This window comes from Helobdella robusta (genome assembly GCF_000326865.2).
Source record: "Helobdella robusta unplaced genomic scaffold HELROscaffold_9, whole genome shotgun sequence".
Lineage (NCBI taxonomy): Eukaryota > Metazoa > Annelida > Clitellata > Rhynchobdellida > Glossiphoniidae > Helobdella > Helobdella robusta.
This window is the reverse complement of record NW_008705512.1, coordinates 3,181,820-3,201,340: the sequence shown is the minus strand read 5'-3', so window position 1 is coordinate 3,201,340 and position 19,521 is coordinate 3,181,820. Positions and strand designations below refer to the sequence as shown.

The 19,521-nt window shown below is 33.6% G+C and overlaps 2 protein-coding genes across 2 annotated transcripts; both read left to right on the top strand.

Moving 5' to 3' along the window:
* Positions 1-1,890: 1,890 nt before the first annotated feature.
* Positions 1,891-3,121, top strand: HELRODRAFT_70687 (hypothetical protein; the record flags this gene model as incomplete). The annotated part of the gene is made up of 4 exons (XM_009032906.1): positions 1,891-1,948; positions 2,258-2,328; positions 2,577-2,649; positions 2,829-3,121. 4 exons carry the CDS (start codon positions 1,891-1,893, stop codon positions 3,119-3,121), a joined length of 495 nt encoding a protein of 164 aa, XP_009031154.1.
* Positions 3,122-16,097: 12,976 nt separating this feature from the next.
* HELRODRAFT_96547 (hypothetical protein) lies at positions 16,098-19,138 on the top strand. The gene is made up of 5 exons (XM_009033216.1): positions 16,098-16,751; positions 16,969-17,185; positions 17,356-17,624; positions 17,763-17,873; positions 18,099-19,138. The coding sequence occupies exons 1-5, from the start codon at positions 16,368-16,370 to the stop codon at positions 18,357-18,359; spliced, it is 1,242 nt and encodes a 413-aa protein (XP_009031464.1). The 5' UTR covers positions 16,098-16,367; the 3' UTR covers positions 18,360-19,138.
* The last annotated feature ends 383 nt before the right edge of the window (positions 19,139-19,521 follow it).

Sequence of the window (19,521 nt, the reverse complement as noted above, 5' to 3'; positions counted from 1 at the left end):
CTCTATATATAACTCTATATATAACTCTATATATAACTCAATATATAACTCTATATATAACTCTATATATAACTCTATATATAACTCTATATATAACTCTATATATAACTCTATATATAACTCTATATAACTCTATATAACTCTATATAATAAAATAAATAAAAATAAAAAAATGAGATCAGGCAGACTGCTTCATGCGAGGCAGAATGCCTGATCTGATTTTCACGTTTTCTCAGCTCCTATTTATACTCGTTTCAACCATACACTTTCACCATTTCAATCATTCACATCAGTAAAAAACTTATTTAATGTATGTACTACAGTATTATACAGTCTTAACCACAATGCCAACCGTACTAAATTGACGTCATCGAACGAACGCCTTCGAAATTTTCTGATTGGCTGGTTGAATCTGCTATATTGCTTTTTATATAAAACATATAATCTTATTAATTATTTGTATACATGGATTCTAGTTACTTTATATATATATATATATATATATATATATATATATATAAATTCATTATAATTGCAACAGTAATCAATGCTACATATGTACGCCGCAGTTCAAAATTTTCGGGGAGAATTCAAAATAGTTTGAGATCACACCTTGCTTAACATCCGATTTCAAGCCGATTCCAAGCATAGATTTATTAGCGCTTTTATAATAAAATTATGCTCGCTTTATATATATATAGTATATAAATTCCTTATAAACGCAACAGTCGTAATCAGTGCTACATATGTGCGCAAATTTTTCTGGGAGAATTTCAAATAGTTTAAGACCACACCTTGCTTAACATCCAATTCCAAGCCGAGTCGAGCCAAGCTGAGCCAATATGCGTAGAGTTATAAGCGCTTTTATATTAAAATTTTGCTCGCTTTATATAGACTATATAGTATATAAATTCATTATAAACGCAACAGTAATCAGTGCTACATATGTGCGCACGCAGTTCAAATTTTTCTGCAAGTATTCCAAATAGTTTGAGACCACACCTTGCTTAACATCCAATTCCGTGCCAGCCGAGCCAAACCGAGCCAAGCTGAGCTAATATGCATAGATTTATAAGCGCTTTTATATTAAAATTTTGCTCGCTTTGTATATATATAGTATATAAATTCATTATAAACGCAACAGTAATCAGTGCTACATATGTGCGCACGCAGTTCAAATTTATAATTTATTATAAATTTTATTTGATGTTTTTTAATTAGTCAGGTCACAATCATCATCATCATCGTTATCGCAATGAAATCAAATTGAGAATTTTTTACATTAAAAAAAGTATCTTTATTTATTTTATGATACTATTTTGTTCAATAAGATACTGTTTGATACATATAACTAGAATAAATATAACGGCCTTCGCTCACTTTCAACGGTTGAACAAGGAGCTTACTTCTGGAGGGGAGATGGAGGGTGAGGTTCGAGTCAAAAGTTACGATAGTATATTTACTAATTACGGAATATTGCTTTTATTTAAAATGTTAAAATTTTATTTTTTTAAATTGTTATTCAATATGGTAATTAATTACTTTTATTTGGTATAAATTTAAACAAATAAAATCGACATTACCGAAAATAATTAAAAGTTGCAAAAATTGAGATTCTTTGCATATCCCTGCTTCAACCCATAAGAAAGTGTTGTTTAATGGTAAATAGGCCTCCCCTTGGTTTGTAATGTAAGAAATCTTTTGCAATGCACGTACTATTGACAACCACGGATATATATCCATGTGACAACTTGTTTTAATTTATTACTGTTGTAATTTCTTTGTTTAGTGTTTACATAGAAAGTTTCTCTCGTTGACTTTTTATCGCTCGTTGTAGTTGCGGTGTTGGTTTCGTGAATTTTAGTTAGTAAATCGTCGTTGTTTATCAAAATGGCGGAAATTGAAATTCATAATGAAGATGAATTTGAAGTGGATGATGAAGCTGACAGTTAGTAAATTGATTTTTTAATTCTTAAATAATTTTTTTGGTTTCTATTCTTTTCATTTCAAAAATTCAAATTCAACAATTATTCAGATTTAAAAAATAAAAAATTATGTTTTCATTAGATAGAGTCAAAAATCATAGTATAGTAGTTAATAATAATAATTTAATTTAATTAATTCTTTTAATTTTAATAATAAAAAAAGGTTTTTATTTATATTATATAAAATTATAATATAATAATTTAGTTTTTTGTACTAAAATTTTATAAATTAATTTACAATTAAAAATTTCAAAATGTTATTATGTCATCAGAGGGCATTCAAAAGTTGAAAGAGGGGGCCAAAAGAAGAAAAGGGAGAGGTTTTGGAACAGGTTGCAAATTAGTTATTTGTTTAATAATTTAAAGAAGAGATAAACATTTTATTTAATATTTAAAAATTTGTTATTAATTTTAATTATACTTCAAATATTTATTATTATATTAATTATTTCCAATAATACTTTTCAAAAATTAAAATATGCACTCTGTGATTGTATTATGTTTTGATTATTAGACAATTCCTTGTTTTTTTTTTAATAATATTTTTTAAAATTTCCTCAGTTTTGTTAATTTTATTTAAAATTTTTAGAGACCAGAGGAAATGTTGATGAATATGAATCAATGGAAGTTGAAGATATGAGCAAAGAAAATGGTCCACAAAGATGTATGTGAATATGAAGACAGTACAGTTTTTGTGTTCATTTAATATATTTTTTCGATTAATTTCTAGGTTTTATTTTAATCTTTTTTTATTTTTATATCGTTTGGTCATTGATATTTATTGTTGAAAAATCAATTCCTACTTAAATCTTATGAACATACAACATGTTTTTACAAAAACAGCTGTTGAAGGCTGGATTGTGTTTGTAACAAACATACATGAAGAGACACAGGAAGATGATGTCCGTGAAAAGTTTGAGGAATTTGGCGAAATAAAGAACTTGCATCTAAACCTCGACCGTAGAACTGGCTTCCTGAAGGGGTATGCACTTGTTGAGTACAACACATACAAGGAGGCTGAGGCTGCCATCCAAACATTAAATGGCACTGACATATGCGGTCAGAAGATCAATGTTGATTGGACGTTTGTCAAGGGACCCAATAAGAAACGAAGGTTTGATGTTATCGCATGTTGACATACACAAATTAAGATTTTATTGTTAGTATTAGGAAAGATTATTATTGAAGCTTATATTATTTAAATATTGATGTTGAAACTTTGACTGTTAAGTTGTAAAATATAAAATGAACAGTGATGGTCGCAGAGGACAGAAAGGAGGTCAGAGGAGAAGTCCATCTCCACATCGCAGACGACATTAGCAGCAGACAGGCTCCTGACGCATATTTGTCGTTGTATCATATTGTGCAAACTGCTTACAAATTTACTTCTACATTAATCAATTTTTCGTTTTAAATAAATTTGTGAGTGACAGTAATTTTGTATGTAGGCTTGGTTGTGAGAATTTTGACATTCTGAACTGAGTAGTTTTTGTTTTGTAATAAAATCTTTAAAGTTTACTTACAGCGAGTTGTTACAGTTGTAAACTATATACATACATGTAAAACTTTCCATCGTTTATAAACGCCCGACATAACTGAACCGTTCTTTTTCGATACGTTCAAACCGTCTCTTCAAAAAGCATATTTTATTCTATATGTACATGAAAAGCGTCAATGTACATAAATGCGTATGAATGAATAATAGTCGGTCGGTTATCTGTCGAGTTGTCAGCACATCCCTCTTTCGTCCTCAGCATCTCTGACTCACTTTTGAACAATCTCAACTATTTCGTTTACTTACTTGGGAACTTTTCTCTGAATTTTTACTTTTGCGGTCCACGTTTTTTTTTCTAAAAAAAAGATTTAAATTACTACTAGATAAGTTTTTAAATTTTAATAGAATTTAACTTGAAAAATTATTAAATTTCACAAAAGTAGTTGAAAATTAATTAAATAATAATATAGTATAGAGTAGAGTGTGTCTGTGTGTGTTGTTTTTTTTTGACATTTTGATTGAGTGAAGCAACATTTTTATATTTTGTTTTGCATCTTGCATTTGGATTAAATTTCGAGATAGAAAATAAATACACTGCTGTAAGAATTTGTGATCAATGCCTTTTACATTTGGACTGAAGAAAGCATGCCGTTACCAAGTGTCATCTCAGAACATGTACCTGATCAGAGTGCAGATGCCTGACTTTACTCAAGTCGAATGCACGCTCTTCCTTGAAAACACTGGCAGTGACTGCTTGGCGATTGTTGCCAGCAGGATCAATCTCAACCAGGTTTGCTACAAGACAAGTGAATGTTCACCATCTTCATTGTTTTGAATTTCTAAAATAGATTTGTTTGTTAAAGAAAAATGTGTTCCAACAGTTATTTTAATTTATTCAATAATAGAAAAAATTTAATTTTTCATAGTGGTGTTATTTTTATAACTTCAAAAGTATATTTTCAACATTTATTACTTTTTCAAGCCCGAGTTTTTTTCTCTGGCATATTGCTCCTGCCAGAACAAACCAGTACAAAAGTGTAAGTCACCCACATCAACTCTGCTGCCCAATGATGAAGACCAACAAATTGGAACCTGCCTCCACAGCCATCACGACAACGTCAACAAAATCAACAAATCCCTCAATTCAGGGTTCTGCTTTTTCTGGTTGGACATGGACAAACCTATTCGTAAGCAGCTGGCAAAAAGTTACAACATCTCCCCATCTGCCATACTCCAGTTGCAACTCTGCCTCATGTATTACGTCGATGATGTCAGTCTGATACATGACGATGTTGCCAGGTTTGTTTTACCATGCCTCACATTATTGGGACTATAATAAAGTTTGCTCTGTTTTATGATTGCAAAGGATAAATGTGATAACATCATTTATGAAGTTAATAACAATGAGGATACTACTGATAATAATGATCCAACAGACATTTGTACTACCATCACTTGAAGCATGATATGTCAAATGCAGATGTCAATGACTCAGATGATAATAGCACTCAGCAACTATCTCTTTTACTCTCTGCATATGCCATACAAGGTAGGTTTTTAACAGATGTGTGTGTGTTTGTGTATGTGTGTGTGTGTTAATGTCTTTGAAGGAGTGTATATATATGTGTGTGTGTGAATGTTTTTGGTACATTTGCCTCTAAGTAAATGATACATATATGGGTATTAAGTATTTAGTGTGGAGGTTTTTGGAGTTATATTGGCTGTATGTATGTACGTATGTTTAAGTTGTGTGTGTGTATGTGTGTGTGTGTGTGTGTGTGTGTGTGTGTGTGTGTGTGTGTGTGTGTGTGTTTATGTGTTTATTTGTCAGTGGCATGGCATATCACAAAAGTGTTGAATGTTTGAATGTTTACCTAGCAATGTGTAAATAAATGCTATTTCAAGATAAATGATGTTTTTTTGCTAGATGTTAAAATGAGATAGCCAATAATTATGTTAGGTTTGTTTAACTCTGAGAATGTTTAAAACATGACAGTTTTTTTTCTCCTGGCATGTTCATTGTATTTGTCTGTTTGTACTATGCCTTGTTTGTATACTTTTGCTTGCGAATGTATATTTTATACACGCACACACACACAAACACACACATGCTCGCACGCACACACACAAACATACAGACACACATGTATGATGAATGCCTATCTCTTTTTGAATTTAATATTAAAATAATATTATTATAATTAGTGTTATTTTGACTTTTCATTTTTCTGATGCTTTCTAACCAAGGAGTCAAGGTAATGTTTTTAAAGTAAGTTAAATTAATTTCCTACTGATTTTCTGTAGAATTTTTATTATTATCCTTTTCATTACTTCCATTATTATTTTTATTAAATTATTATTTTAGAGCGCCAGAGAGCTTTGAAAATTTTCCTTTTTTAAAATTTAAAAAAAAATAAATTCTAGAAGTCTGGGTGTGATGTTTGTGTTACCTGGGTAGATATTTATTTTTATAGTGGATCTCTTTTTTATATTTTATGTTTTAACTTGATTTATAATTTTATATACTTTATTATGAACTGCTATTTTTAAGTTTTGCACGTTTATCTTAATTAATTCTTTATTTCCAGAGTGGTTTCACCAGCTACAAATGTAATGATGAGTAGGTGGGGGTGTTTGGAAGTTATGTTTTTTTCAATGTTAAACATTCATTCATTCATGTAGAATGTTTTTTGTTGGCATATCATCTGTCATTAAACTGCAGCATGGTGGCACACATATAGGGGCATACACACATACACACAACACGACACACACAAAATGAGAGAGAGAGAAAGAGAGAGGAAGAGAGAAACTGACTCACACACACCACACGCACGCACGCACTCACATACACATACATACACACACACAAATACACACCCATGCATATCTGGTATGTTGTTGATTAATCTATAAGAACATTGTGGAGAACATTATTATTATGCCATCTTCATTGCATTACATATCTATCAGTATTGTGTTAAATAAAACTATGTTTACATGTTGTTTTCATCTGATCCTTCATTCTTGTTTGTTCTTTATTTCATTCATTCTTTCATTTATTTTTCTTGATTCTTTAATTTTTCATTCGTTCGTTCGTTCGTTCGTTCATTCGTTCATTCGTTCGTTCATTCATTCATTTGTCGTCATCATTGTTATTAATATTACTGTACTTTTCACTGGCCAATATGTTAATTTAGTAACTGTACTGCTATTTGAATGATCAGGCAGGGACAATAAGCAAGATGCAAACATATGCAACATATTTTAGAGACATGGAGAAGAACTTTGTTGCTAGGCACATTGTCAGAGTCAGAGTCATTGATTAGACAGCTCAGATAGATGGATAATTGGATAGATATATAGATGAATAGATGGATGGATGGATGGATGGATGGATGGATGGATGGATGGATGGATGGATGGATGGATGGATGGATGGGTGGATGGGTGGATGGGTGGATAGACAGATAGATAGATACATCTTAGATACCCTGTTTAGACAGCTTGCTGCTTACATAGCCTGACTATGAATACTCATCAACATTCTTATTAAAATGTGTATGGTGATAATGGTGATAATGGTGATATTGATGATGAAACCTTATATGCCTGTATTTCTATAAAAGATAATTCAGTATTATTTTATTCTTTGATAAACATTTGGTTGCAACATCATTCTCCAGTGCAGTGCATATCTGAGTGGGTAGGTTCAACTGTTCATAATTGGCACACTTGAGTTACAACAGAGTGTGTGAAGTAATAGTATACTACTAAATTGTACTGCTAGTAGATGCCACGAATATACATTTGTATATTTACTTGTATGTATATGTAATTTTTATATGTGTATGTGTGCGTATCTATGTGTGTATATTTGTACATGTGTGTGTATCTTTATGTATGTCTATACGTGTATGTGTGTGTGTGTGTGTGTGTGTGTGTGTGTGTGTGTGCTTACATGCATCATTCAGCACTGTTGAACTACAGTTTGTTTATGGAGTGCTGTAAAGTTGCCTGCCTGATAAGTTTCATACATATTTCAGTTTGATTAACATGCCAGTACTTGTTTGTCTCAGGCCATTTGCCTGTTGAAATGTATTTGTGTGAGCGCGCGCGCGTGTTTATAAGTGTATGCATGTGTGTTTGTGTGTACGTGCATATGTGTGTGTGTGTGTGAATATACATTTGGGTAGATATGGGTGTGTTTATGTGCGGTTTTTCATATATTTTTTATGTGTATATTTGTGGCTGTCTGATATAAATTGATAACTTTGATGTATCTGTCATAAATGTCTCTCATTTGAAATTTAATGTCTTGTTTGTTTGTTTATATATTTGTTGAATTAGCTTAGAAAATAAACAGTTTTCTTTATAAGTTTAGTCAAAGATTTTATTAAAATAATTTAATGCTGTCGCAGTAAAATAAAACACCACATTGTAGTATAAATCTTACATCTCTGTGCTGCACATTATTAGAATTCTGGCTGATGTTGATCAAGTTTGAGTTGCTACTTTTATTTTAATATTTCAAAATAATAAACACAAGTTTAATATTTTAAAATAATAAACATATTAATACAAAATTCAGGAAACTAATTATTGTTTTAATTTTTCCAGCTGAGATTGGAGATTGTGATGATGAAGAGGATGGAAGTTACTTGAACAATTACCTGGTCTTTAATGAGGTACTTTCAGCTGTTTTTGTTTGCTGTACTCCTTTTTTTTTGTTTTTTGTTTTTTTTTGTTTCACAAACATTTTATGTAATTACCATCCATAATTTCATAATTTGTTTGACCTTGGTGATGTAATTATGGGGCATATTGTTGAATGATTTTTTTAATGGTTTTTTAAGATCATCCTGAATCAAATTGACATTGACTAGGTGCATTCTAGTTAGAAGAACTTTTTGGATATTTTTGAATGAATGGATGGTTAAATAATTAAATAAATAATTTAATTTCCTCCCAAAGGCTGACCAGTTGAATAATGAGTTGATGATGAATGTCAGAGAAAAGATACACCAACTACACAAGCAACTGAAAGGCACGAGGACAGATGTAGCACAAAAGCAGTACATCACACACGCTCAACGACTGCCCACCTATGGCCTCAGATACTTCTCTGTACAGGTACTTGAAATTCATTTCATTTCTTTGTTTATTGTTTTGCTTATTTAGTTTTTTTTAGTTTATTTTTCTACAATTACTCTGTTTTTAATTTTTTAGTAACACTTTTTATACTTTTGGTTGCATTGCTTCTTACCGGTAAGATCACTTGCTTGCTAAATAGTTCGTGAACATCGTGTAGCATGTTAGGAGGCTGCTGTTGTTCCATTCCTTCAATTTTGTCACGCCATGATTGCCATGCTCTCTCTCTCTCTCTTTCTCTTTCTCTCTCTCTCTCTCTCATCTTCTAGTTTCTTCTATCCTTTGAAGCACAAATCAAATCTCCTAGATTATTTGGAGATCTAAATTTCTACCATGTTTTTTTTCAACATTTTAACATTTTTATACGCTGTTACATATGCATGCGTGTATGTATGTATTTACACACTTCAAAAGTCGTGTGCATTAGCAGGATGTTTTTTTTGCATAGTGAACAGTTTTGTTTGCGTGTCTTCATTCAATCATGTCTTCATTCACTCATGTTCTGAAATCATCTACCCATTTTGTTCACTTAGTCATTATGCATGAAGTTCTCAGAGTTATTATCTGACAATTATGTCGTTAAGGTACATTTGTTAAGAGAATTTTTTTTGTTTTTAATGTCAGGAATCAAATGGAAAGGAGTTAAATCTGGGCACGTCATACATTGGAGTGTTTGTGAAGCCAACCGCCTCACATCAGCCGACCATCTACTTCAAGTCTCACTCTCTCTTTTTGCTCTCCTTTTGGCATCTTACTTATTTTCATTTACTCAATATTCAATTGTAATAATTCTCTTTCACAGGTTTCAACACACACACACCACACACATCATTCGCGGGAATCTTTCCACATTCGAACCTGGTCACTGCAGCAGACAGGCAGGCGCCTTCTTCTCTACACCACCGTCTGCACTGCGCTATATCGTTGTAATAACATTACAGATGGTCAGATGTACTTGGCTTCGTGCACAACAAGTCTAGACTTGGCATCAACACGCAGCTGAGTGACAGCACCATCTATTTCACCATGGTCCGTGCTCATCATTTCATCATCATCATCATTACTATTGTTGTTGTTGTTGTGGTTGTTGTTGTTATCAGGCCGTCATCGACATTATCAATGTCATCTTTACGATCAATTATCATCATCGTTGTTGTTATTATCATCGTCGTCATTATCAGTTGTTGACTGATGTGTTGCTTCAGACTGTTTGTGTGTACGTCATTTGGTGTGTATGTTGTACACTTTTCGTGTAGAGTAGACCTTGTTGTAGAAAGGTCCCATTTTCATGCAACTGAACGAACGAGTAAGAAATGAATTGCCCTCGTTTTACGTGTTGTATAACAAAGAGCAAAAAACTGTCTTCATCATCGCCATCATCATCGCCATCATCATCATCGTCGTCGTCGTCATCGTAATCACTTCCCTAATGGCATTTCCATCCTCTCCATCAGGACAGTGCCGATGAATCCAAGTACCTCAGTCGAGTGTTCAGTCTGCACAAGTCATTCTACACCAAACATCAATCACATCATGAAGGGGGAAGCAGGTCAGCCGATGATGACGACGATGATGACGATGACGTCATAGTGCAGTGATGTTGTCATAAATGACGTTGCTTCATGTTTCGTGCTGATTTCACAATTATGACGTCATAGTGATGATTTTGTAAATGGTGATGATGATGATGATGATGCCGCTGGTGATGTCACAGTGGTGAGGATGAGGATGATGATGATGATGATATGGTTAGTGATGTTACTGATGATGACGTCATTTTTTACATTTGTTGACGCATTATCGAGGGTATAATTGTAGTATGTCTTTTCTATTTTTCGGCATTTTTTAAATTTATTGCTTCTCAGGATGTATCAACTTCTTCATTCCCACGATCAATTATTATTCATCCACTTTTATCTTTTGTTCGTTATTCCAATCGTGTTCTATGGTTTCTATTATGTTTTCAAAACGTAAAGATAAAAGTAAATTTAAGTTAATACCAATTTTTTCAGTTCGAATACTTATGCTCAAAATCACCTCCCACCAAACGACAAAAATGACATTAGAAACGTTGACATCAACAACGAACTGATTAATGACACTAAAAACGCCTGTAGTAACAGCATCAGTTGTAGTAGTAGCAGCAGTACCAATACTAAATTCAACCATAGTCCAAGCAAGGCTGAATCGGAGTTGACGAGAATCACCATAAATGATGAAATAGAGGAAGAGGAGGATGTTGTTGTTGGTGATGATTTGGTTGTTGGTGATGTTGGTGTTGGCGATGTTGGTCTACAAAATCTGGATGGAGTTAGGAAGTGGAAGGACAATTTCGTCATGAATCAAGGCGGTACCTTCAACGGTAAGGAAAATGACGGTTTCGAGAGGAGTGGGGACTACTTCACTAACAATGAAGTGAGTAACATGGGTGGAGTTAGATTCTGTACTGTAATGCTTACTATAATGTCTACTTGTTCTATTTCTCATTGTTTGTTTTACCTATTTTGATAATTTCAGGAAAAGATTTTAAGAATTTTGCAAAAAGTTTTTTTATGTTTTTATAGTTTTAATTCGCCAATAATTCACTCTCTAAATGTTCTCTCTTTCGGACACTCACCAAGATCGCTCTCACATTCATGTTTTATTTCATTTGTTCGCGTTTGTTTTGGTGATCTTAAGAAAATTTCGTTGCTATATATTTGAAATATATTTGAAATATAACAACCTTCTCAGGTTAGTAATACAGTGGAGCAAGATGATGGCAGCCACTACGAAGCTGTTAATGATTATTTGATACAAATTGAAGGTGGCTAAGTTCTTCATTTTTATCTGAAAATGAAATGATCAATGATTTTATTTGCTATTGCATGCATTCATTCATTCATTCATTCATTCATTCATTCATTCATTCATTCATTCATTCATTCATTCATTCATTCATTCGATCATTCATTCAGTCAATCACTCATTCATTTATTCCATTCATTCATTCCAATCATTCATTCATTCGCTTGCTTGTTTGCTCTTAAATGTATTTTTTAAACCGTCCGTTCATTAAATCCTATTAAATATTTTCCCAAAAAATTCTTATATTTTGTAGATTTAACTTTCGTATCTATGATTTTCATTTTAACATGAAAAAGTATTTTTAAAAATAATAATAATAATTATTATTATTAATTATGTTATAAATAGTTTTATTAATTTTGAACATCAGAATCTATGAAGAACATGCTTATAAATAATGCACAGCTTGCTTCCTTCATTCCTTCCAATCTGCCATTGGCAACGAAGACGAGGTTCATTTACATAATTTATTCATAGAAATTTTTGTTACTTAATAAATGAATTTATCTATAGAAATTTATTGCATAATAATTAACATAATTTATTCATTGAAATTTGTTGCACATCAAGTGAATTTATTCGTTAGTGCGTAGCAAATAACAAACATTTAATTCAAAACAGCACTGGCAGTGATTACAACAACAACAACAGCAACATCATTGATGGTAATGGTGGTGATGAGAGAAATGATGAGAACGATGATGACCTTTCGTTAAATGACAATGAACATGGAAGTTATAATCACATGGCTAGCGTTATTAAGGATAGCAACCAAATCACACTAACCCGCGATGATAATTCTGAGTATAATGATTTAAACGATAGCGTTATTGATAACGTTGGTGATTACCTAAACGATAAAATATTTAATGGCGATGAGGATATAAATGATGACGTGTATGAAGGTGGATATGCTTACGGTGGAAACGTCATACCATTACTCTCTAATGTTAACGAGTTTGATGCTTTCGTCGCCAACAACGGCAACAACAACAGCGCCAATGGTAATTTTAGTGTGAACGACAATATAATGATTCCTAAATCTGGTAATAATGACTTGTTTGATGTTGAAACTGACAGTAAATTAAAAGCCAGAAAATATTTTGATGATCTGAATGGCAACATGCCTAAGAATTCTAAGTATGGATATTTTGGAACAAGCACAACACTCTTGCCACCAAACAACAACAACATAACTCAATTTTCTACTAGTGATTCGATGCTTGCAATACTTCTTGCTAAACAAGGAGGCAATTTCATCTCTGAGTTCAACGATAGTGATGATTTGGATGGGAGCTGCAACAACAACAACAACAGTAGCAATGGAAACGTTCACAATGTCAATGACCTTGATGATAATGATAAACACCAGCTATTGAATGTGAAACTTCCTTCGTACAAACCCACACCAACTTACGAAGAAGTCATGCAACTTCGAAAAAAGCAACAACAGCAGCTTCAAGTTTTACAACAGATCACGTTGCAACAGCAGCAACAACAACAGCAGCTGCATCAGCAACAACAACAACAGTTACATCAACAGCAGCTGCAACAACAACAACAGCTTCAAAAGCAAATTTTTGTTCAACGACAGCCATCTCAGCATTTGAATTCACAACAAAATTTGTCCATTCACATTAAGGTGCAGCCCCATCAATCAACCTCACCACAACAACACAAACAACAATTTTTTCATCAACTACAGAAATCACAAGTCGTGCAATCATCATCTTCCTCTTTCCAACAAAACTTGGCACTTTACCAACGTGCACAACAATCCGATCAACAGCTGCACACAAAATCTCAACAATTTACTTTCAACAACAACATCAACAACTCACAACAAATGTTTCTGTCGACTCCAGACTTCATTAAAAAGTTTCAAGAACAGCAACAAGTTCGACAGAAGCGACAAATACTCGAGCAGCAACAGCTTCTAATACAGCAACAGAGGAACAAACTGATGCAGAAGTTAGTCAGAGCAAAAGAAAGTGAACCTGAAAATGTTTTTAACTTCAATTTCATTGGAAATGATGGTCCATATTGTAATACTGGCAATTTCCAATACGAACCAAACACCTGCAACAACTACCCCACCACCAACAACAACAACTACATCAACAACAACATTAGCAGTGACACAGATGAAATGAAGATGAGTAACTGCGACAACAACAACAAAACGTACATTCAAAGACAACTGGAACTGCTGGAGAAGCAGGAGGAAGAACACAGAGAACAGGAACTACAAATCCAAAACTGCCTCAACTTGCTGAAAAAACAACACCAACAACTCATATCGCAGCAGCTGCAGCAACAACAACAGCCACAACATTTACTTATGAATGTTGATTCTCGTTTTAATAATAATAATAATCTAAATAATAATAACATGCTTCAACAATTTAATAAGGTTGTCAATTCTTTCTCGCATGTGTCTTTGATTTGTTGAAGCATACAGTGAAATTCTTTTTTTTGTTATAAATTTATTTTTTATTTAAAAAAAATGTAACACTTATTGTATTTCAAAATATTAAAATAATAATGGAATGTTTTAAGAGCGTGTAAAACTTTTTTAGGTCTACTATTCCCCATCTCAAATGCCGTCATCATCTCCCTTTTCTAAGAGACCAAACTGGAGCCCTGGCAATAATGTTGTATCTGCCTGCTACAGCCAGCCTGATATCAGGTTCTCAATTCTAGATTTCTCATCAGTATTGGTATTGGCGTTTACTTATTATTTTGTTATTATGTTTTTTTTTCTTGTTAAATATTTTATTAATTCGTTTGTTTGCTTTTTTTGTTTGTTCGTTTACTGTTACCTTTAAATCCCAACTTAGTCGCTTATTTGGATTCAATCCAAGATTTCAGTACAGTACAAGATATCAGTTAAGATATCAGTACAGATGATGACTTGTGATGATGTGATGACGATGATATGTAGCTGATTGAGTTGGTATAATGATGGCGACATTGATGGCGATGATGAAGACGATAATGGTGATGACGATGATGGTAACGAAGATGATGATGATGATGATTCCTGTTTCTATTGGTTGATGACGATACTAGTTATAAAAATACCACTAATGAAATAATATAAAGATGCCAACTAATGCCTGACATGATGTGGATGATGATGTTATGTTGCTATAGCTCTATCAGTTACGTTATTGTTGTTGTTGTTGTTGTTAATGAAGAAATGATGATGAAGATGGTGGTGAAGAGGATGATGATTATGACAATTATGATGTTCCAAACGTGCTGATATTATATTATGTTGGCATGAGAAGACAGATTCTTATTTTTGCATAGATGAAATTTGATATCCCATTCAATCATGTTAACTTTGTTTGGATACTTTCCACTAGATGTAATGTAGAATATTTTAAGATATTATTCATACAATGTGATATATTATGTTAAATATATATAATATATATATATATATTTATTTATTTATATATGATTGATTTCATTAATTATTTGAGAATATGTTTATAAATAAAAAATTGGTTGTGTTTATTCCACTCAGCTATGGTAGATCGATAGAAGAAAGTTTCAACAACATCAGTAGCACCAATCTGACAACAGCAATGAAGCCACCACAAACGACAAAAACGGCGCAGCCACAACCACAGCTACATCTTAACGGCCACTTGCCTAGCAAGCCTGTTGATAGGAGTGTGAGTCTCAACGCCAGCAGCAACATCAACAACCACGACAACCTCATCACTCATCAACGAATCAACAACTACCTCGTCAAAAAGTACAAAATGCACAATCAACTACCTAGCTACATACGCAATAATAACATGGCTTTGATACAAGCGAACCACAAGCAACAACAACTGCTGCAACAACAAACAATTCCGGAACAACAACAATGTTTTACTCAGCAACACCTAACCTCTTCGTCGTCGTCCATAGCCAAGCAGAGATGCCTCATGAACATCAACTCAAATTATGCTGACGACATTCCAGGCAATAGCAATGTTAGTAACAACTGTTACTGTGCTGCTGATTCTATGGTAACCTCACCTCACTTGCTCAACAAAAACAACGCTTACTTCAAAAACTTTGGCAACATTTCTTCTGAGTTGAGTCCAACGATAAGCAACACAACTGCTGCAACAAATGCATTCAGACCACACTGGAAGATGAATAAACACATCAATCGTGCCAACATTAGGAAGGCAAACAGCACCTGTAGCAAAAACATTAACCTAAACCACAACATCGTCAACAACAACATTAACAACAATTTCAACATTTTCAACTACAATAAGAACTTTCATGACATCGTGTCACATGACAACCACCAAACTGCGATGAAAACAAACACAGCAGCAAACAGCAACGACGTCGACAAAAACTACATCCTCGACAAGCACAATTTGTTGAAAGCAGTTGCTCAGAGCATGCCTAACGTGTCGATGATCAAACACAACAAACTGCAGAACAAGAAGATGGACCCAGTTGCAAACGTTGCATTCGACGTCAGAGCTTCATGGAGACCAAACCTCCCAAACTTCCCATCAAACAAACTCCAGGCTACAAATCAAACAGCCAAGATGATGCTATCCAGCAATAATTCCATTGTTTCATTCGTCTCTGATACTCAACTACTCTCTCCATTGCTACCAGCATCAGTGCTGCACGCGAATGTTGACGTTGATGAAGTTGTTGGGGCTGAGAGGAACGAGAATAAGAATTTCAACAGGACAAATGTACTCGAAAGAACTTTTTACGAAAACGTCGGTGTCAGTGATTGCATCGTTGCAGATGGTTCCATTGTTGATCAGGCGAACATTTGTTGTGAAGATCAGATTGGTGTTGTTGGAGCTGATGTTGTTGGCTCCTATGATGTGGATGCTGGAGTCCTAAAGATGAAAAATGATGGAGAGACTGATGCAGTATCAGATGTTGGCAACAGTAACTGCAGTAGTCATTTCAATAGCTGTTCCGACGGCAATGCACCAACGCCTGAAAATTGTACAATTAACGAAGACAAGATTCCTAATGAGAAAATTATTGGTGGCAATACTACTACTACTACCACTACCACTACTACTACTACTACTACTAATAATAATAATAATAATAATAATAATAATAATAATAATAATAATAATAATGGTGACAAAAGTAAAGACAATAATAAGAATGATGAAGATGGTAGTTACCATGAAGAGAAAAAAGGCGCTAAGGAACATGATGATGACGAGCTGATGAACTTCCCTGAAGGATTGTTATTTGCTGATTTTGAACAGGTTACTCACTACAACGTGCCTCACTTATTATATTTGTCTTATTTCAAATAAATTTGATCGTTCACCATTATAGCTCTTGAAATTTAATTGATTTTGTTTCAATTTGCATGTTTAATCTAAACATTTAAAAAAAATTAGTGCTTTTACAAAGTTTATTTATCATTAAATAGCTAAATAAAAGCAGGAAAAGCTTTTAGTTAACCATTAATTATTACAGGTGCCTAAGAAGCGCCTCAAAAGTGACTGCACCACAGCAGCCCTGGAACGCAACCGCCACAGAAATCGCTTCCCATATGTTTTACCGTACGAAGACAACCGAGTCTTCCTACCTGTTCGTCCCGACAATACCGACGGTTACATCAACGCTAGTCGAATATTCATTGACGTCGGTAACGAGTCTGTCAGATTCATCGCAGCACAAGCTCCTATGCAGGGTGAGTCAGTGGGCCGTAACATCGGTCTAATTTATTAATGATCGAGTTGATAATAAATGTGACGATGGTGGTTTTTAAAATATTTCAACGATCTAATCATTTCTATTCTTTTATTTTGTAATATTTTCATCTCAGCTCCTTTAAAAATTATCAACCAATCACTTCTTTAGATACAGTTTTCGATTTTTGGGAGATGGTTTGGGAAGAGGAATGTTCGGTCATCGTCATGATGCTCCCACCTACTGCAGACTCTTCTTCCACTTCACCAGCTGCTGCTCCATCTACCAATCCACTCATCACCGATCCAAACAAATGTTTTTCGTACTTGCCCTACGACGACACGCAACTTGAGATGACGTTCGGATATTATAAGGTTAAAGTTGTTTCGGGTCCGTCACGTTCCAATTCATACGCTACGCGACTGCTGAAAGTTACGCGAGTGCACGAAGCAAACGGCTGTAACTCACTTTCCAATAAGGAAAAACCAAAAAAGAAATCAAAATTTTCCTTCCTGAAAGAGAGCAATTGGAACAGCAGCAGGTCATCTGACTCGACAACTGCAGGTAGTGAATGCGAGGAGGTGCGCCATCTCTACCACCTCCAGTATTTGGATTGGCCTCAAAAGGGATGCCCTGCCAATCTGAATGGCTACCTAGAATTCATCGATGCTGTGGACAGCCTAACGAGGGTTTGGAATGTTTACAAGTGTCACGTGATGTCTAGTGACGTAATAGAGGGTGGTGATCAAGCTAAGATAAAATTTCAGCCTGAATTGATGGTCGGGGGCAGCAACTTCAACAAAGTTCACGCCAAAACAAAGTCCAACAGCCACACGCCGAACTCCGTTAAGAAACAACTAAAACTGCAACAACATCAACAACAAGAACATTCGTCTAGTCAGTATCTCAATCAGCATTCATCACTCTCCAGCGATAGCCACCACCAACACCAGTCCACGTGTCTCGTTCATTGCAGTGCCGGAGTTGGTAGGTCGGGAGCCGTCATTCTGACCTCCCTGGCCAAGAAGATGGTGGAGCAGAATTTGAAGATGAATCTGCCAGATCTGTTGAGAATTTTGAGGGACAAGAGGATGCACTTGGTACAAACAGTTACGCAGTATGCATTCGCGAAGAGAGCTCTGAATGCCTATGTTAAATCTTCTAGGCTCATCTGAATTTTATTCTTAAAAATCCTGTTTGTTTCATACGCAACATTTACTATATCAGTTCAATTATTTTATATTTTGTACGCTATCTTACCTTCTTTTGAATGTTACCCAAATTATGCAGTCAGCAACGTCGCAAGTTTGAAAATTTTTTCACCAATTAAGTAATGTTTCCTTTATTAATATAGTTTAATATATACATCGAGTGCTTTATTTCGTTGTTGATTTAGACAGTTTTATTAATATGTATATAATTTTGGTTGAAATAATACGAAAAATAATGATATTACGATCAATTTGTTACCATCCTTAGCTAACTGAATTACTGATGAATTTGTATTATATATCTTATTTTTATCATGAACGTTTTCGTTTTTCGTTTGAAGGTTTTGTTAAGTTTTCAACTTTTTATACCATGCATCAACTTATTTACTGCCAATGAATTTAACTGTACTACATACAAAGTGATGCGATACTGTGTTAAACTAACTTACACACACACACACACACACACACATATATATATATATATATATATATATATTAATAACTCCGTTAACTTTTGTTTATAAATGATCACCGTCAATCCTCTCATCAATCAAAACATTTCTACAAGAATTATTATTATTGTTGTTGTCGTTGTTGCAATTAAGACACTAAACATAGTATTACATTTTTACTCTTTATTTGATATATTCTATTGATATTTTTGTAAATTTTTATTTTAAACAAATTTTTAAAGTCTTATGTAGCATGAAAATTGTTGAATATCTTTCTCTTGTACTGTTGATGGTTGTTTCGTATCGACATAAAAACCGATACAAACCGATATCTTTTCGGTATATATATATATATATATATATATATATATATAAATATATAGCCCTCAAACAGTGATACACAACTTTATGAGTCTTAACAGTTTATAATATAATCTTATTTAAGTATTTTAACTAAGCTATTCATTTTATTAAAACTGAGTAACTAATGAAGCAATAACCCAGAAATAAAAATCTTTGAAATAAATTATATGAAGATTACGAAAGGGAGTCGTCAGTTGAATGCGAAGTTATAGCAAATTCATTTGAAACTGAATTTAGAAAACATACCAAATAAATATATAATTAATTAATTAATAAATTAATTAATTGATTCATTAATAAAAATGATT

Excerpts from the sequence above, each read along its gene's own strand:
- HELRODRAFT_96547 (XM_009033216.1), top strand. The coding sequence starts at position 16,368 with ATGAAAAATGATGGAGAGACTGATGCAGTATCAGATGTTGGCAACAGT. Across the intron at positions 16,752-16,968 it reads TATTTGCTGATTTTGAACAG|GTGCCTAAGAAGCGCCTCAA; the intron begins GTTACTCACTAC and ends TAATTATTACAG. Across the intron at positions 17,625-17,762 it reads GACTGCTGAAAGTTACGCGA|GAGGTGCGCCATCTCTACCA; the intron begins GTGCACGAAGCA and ends AGTGAATGCGAG.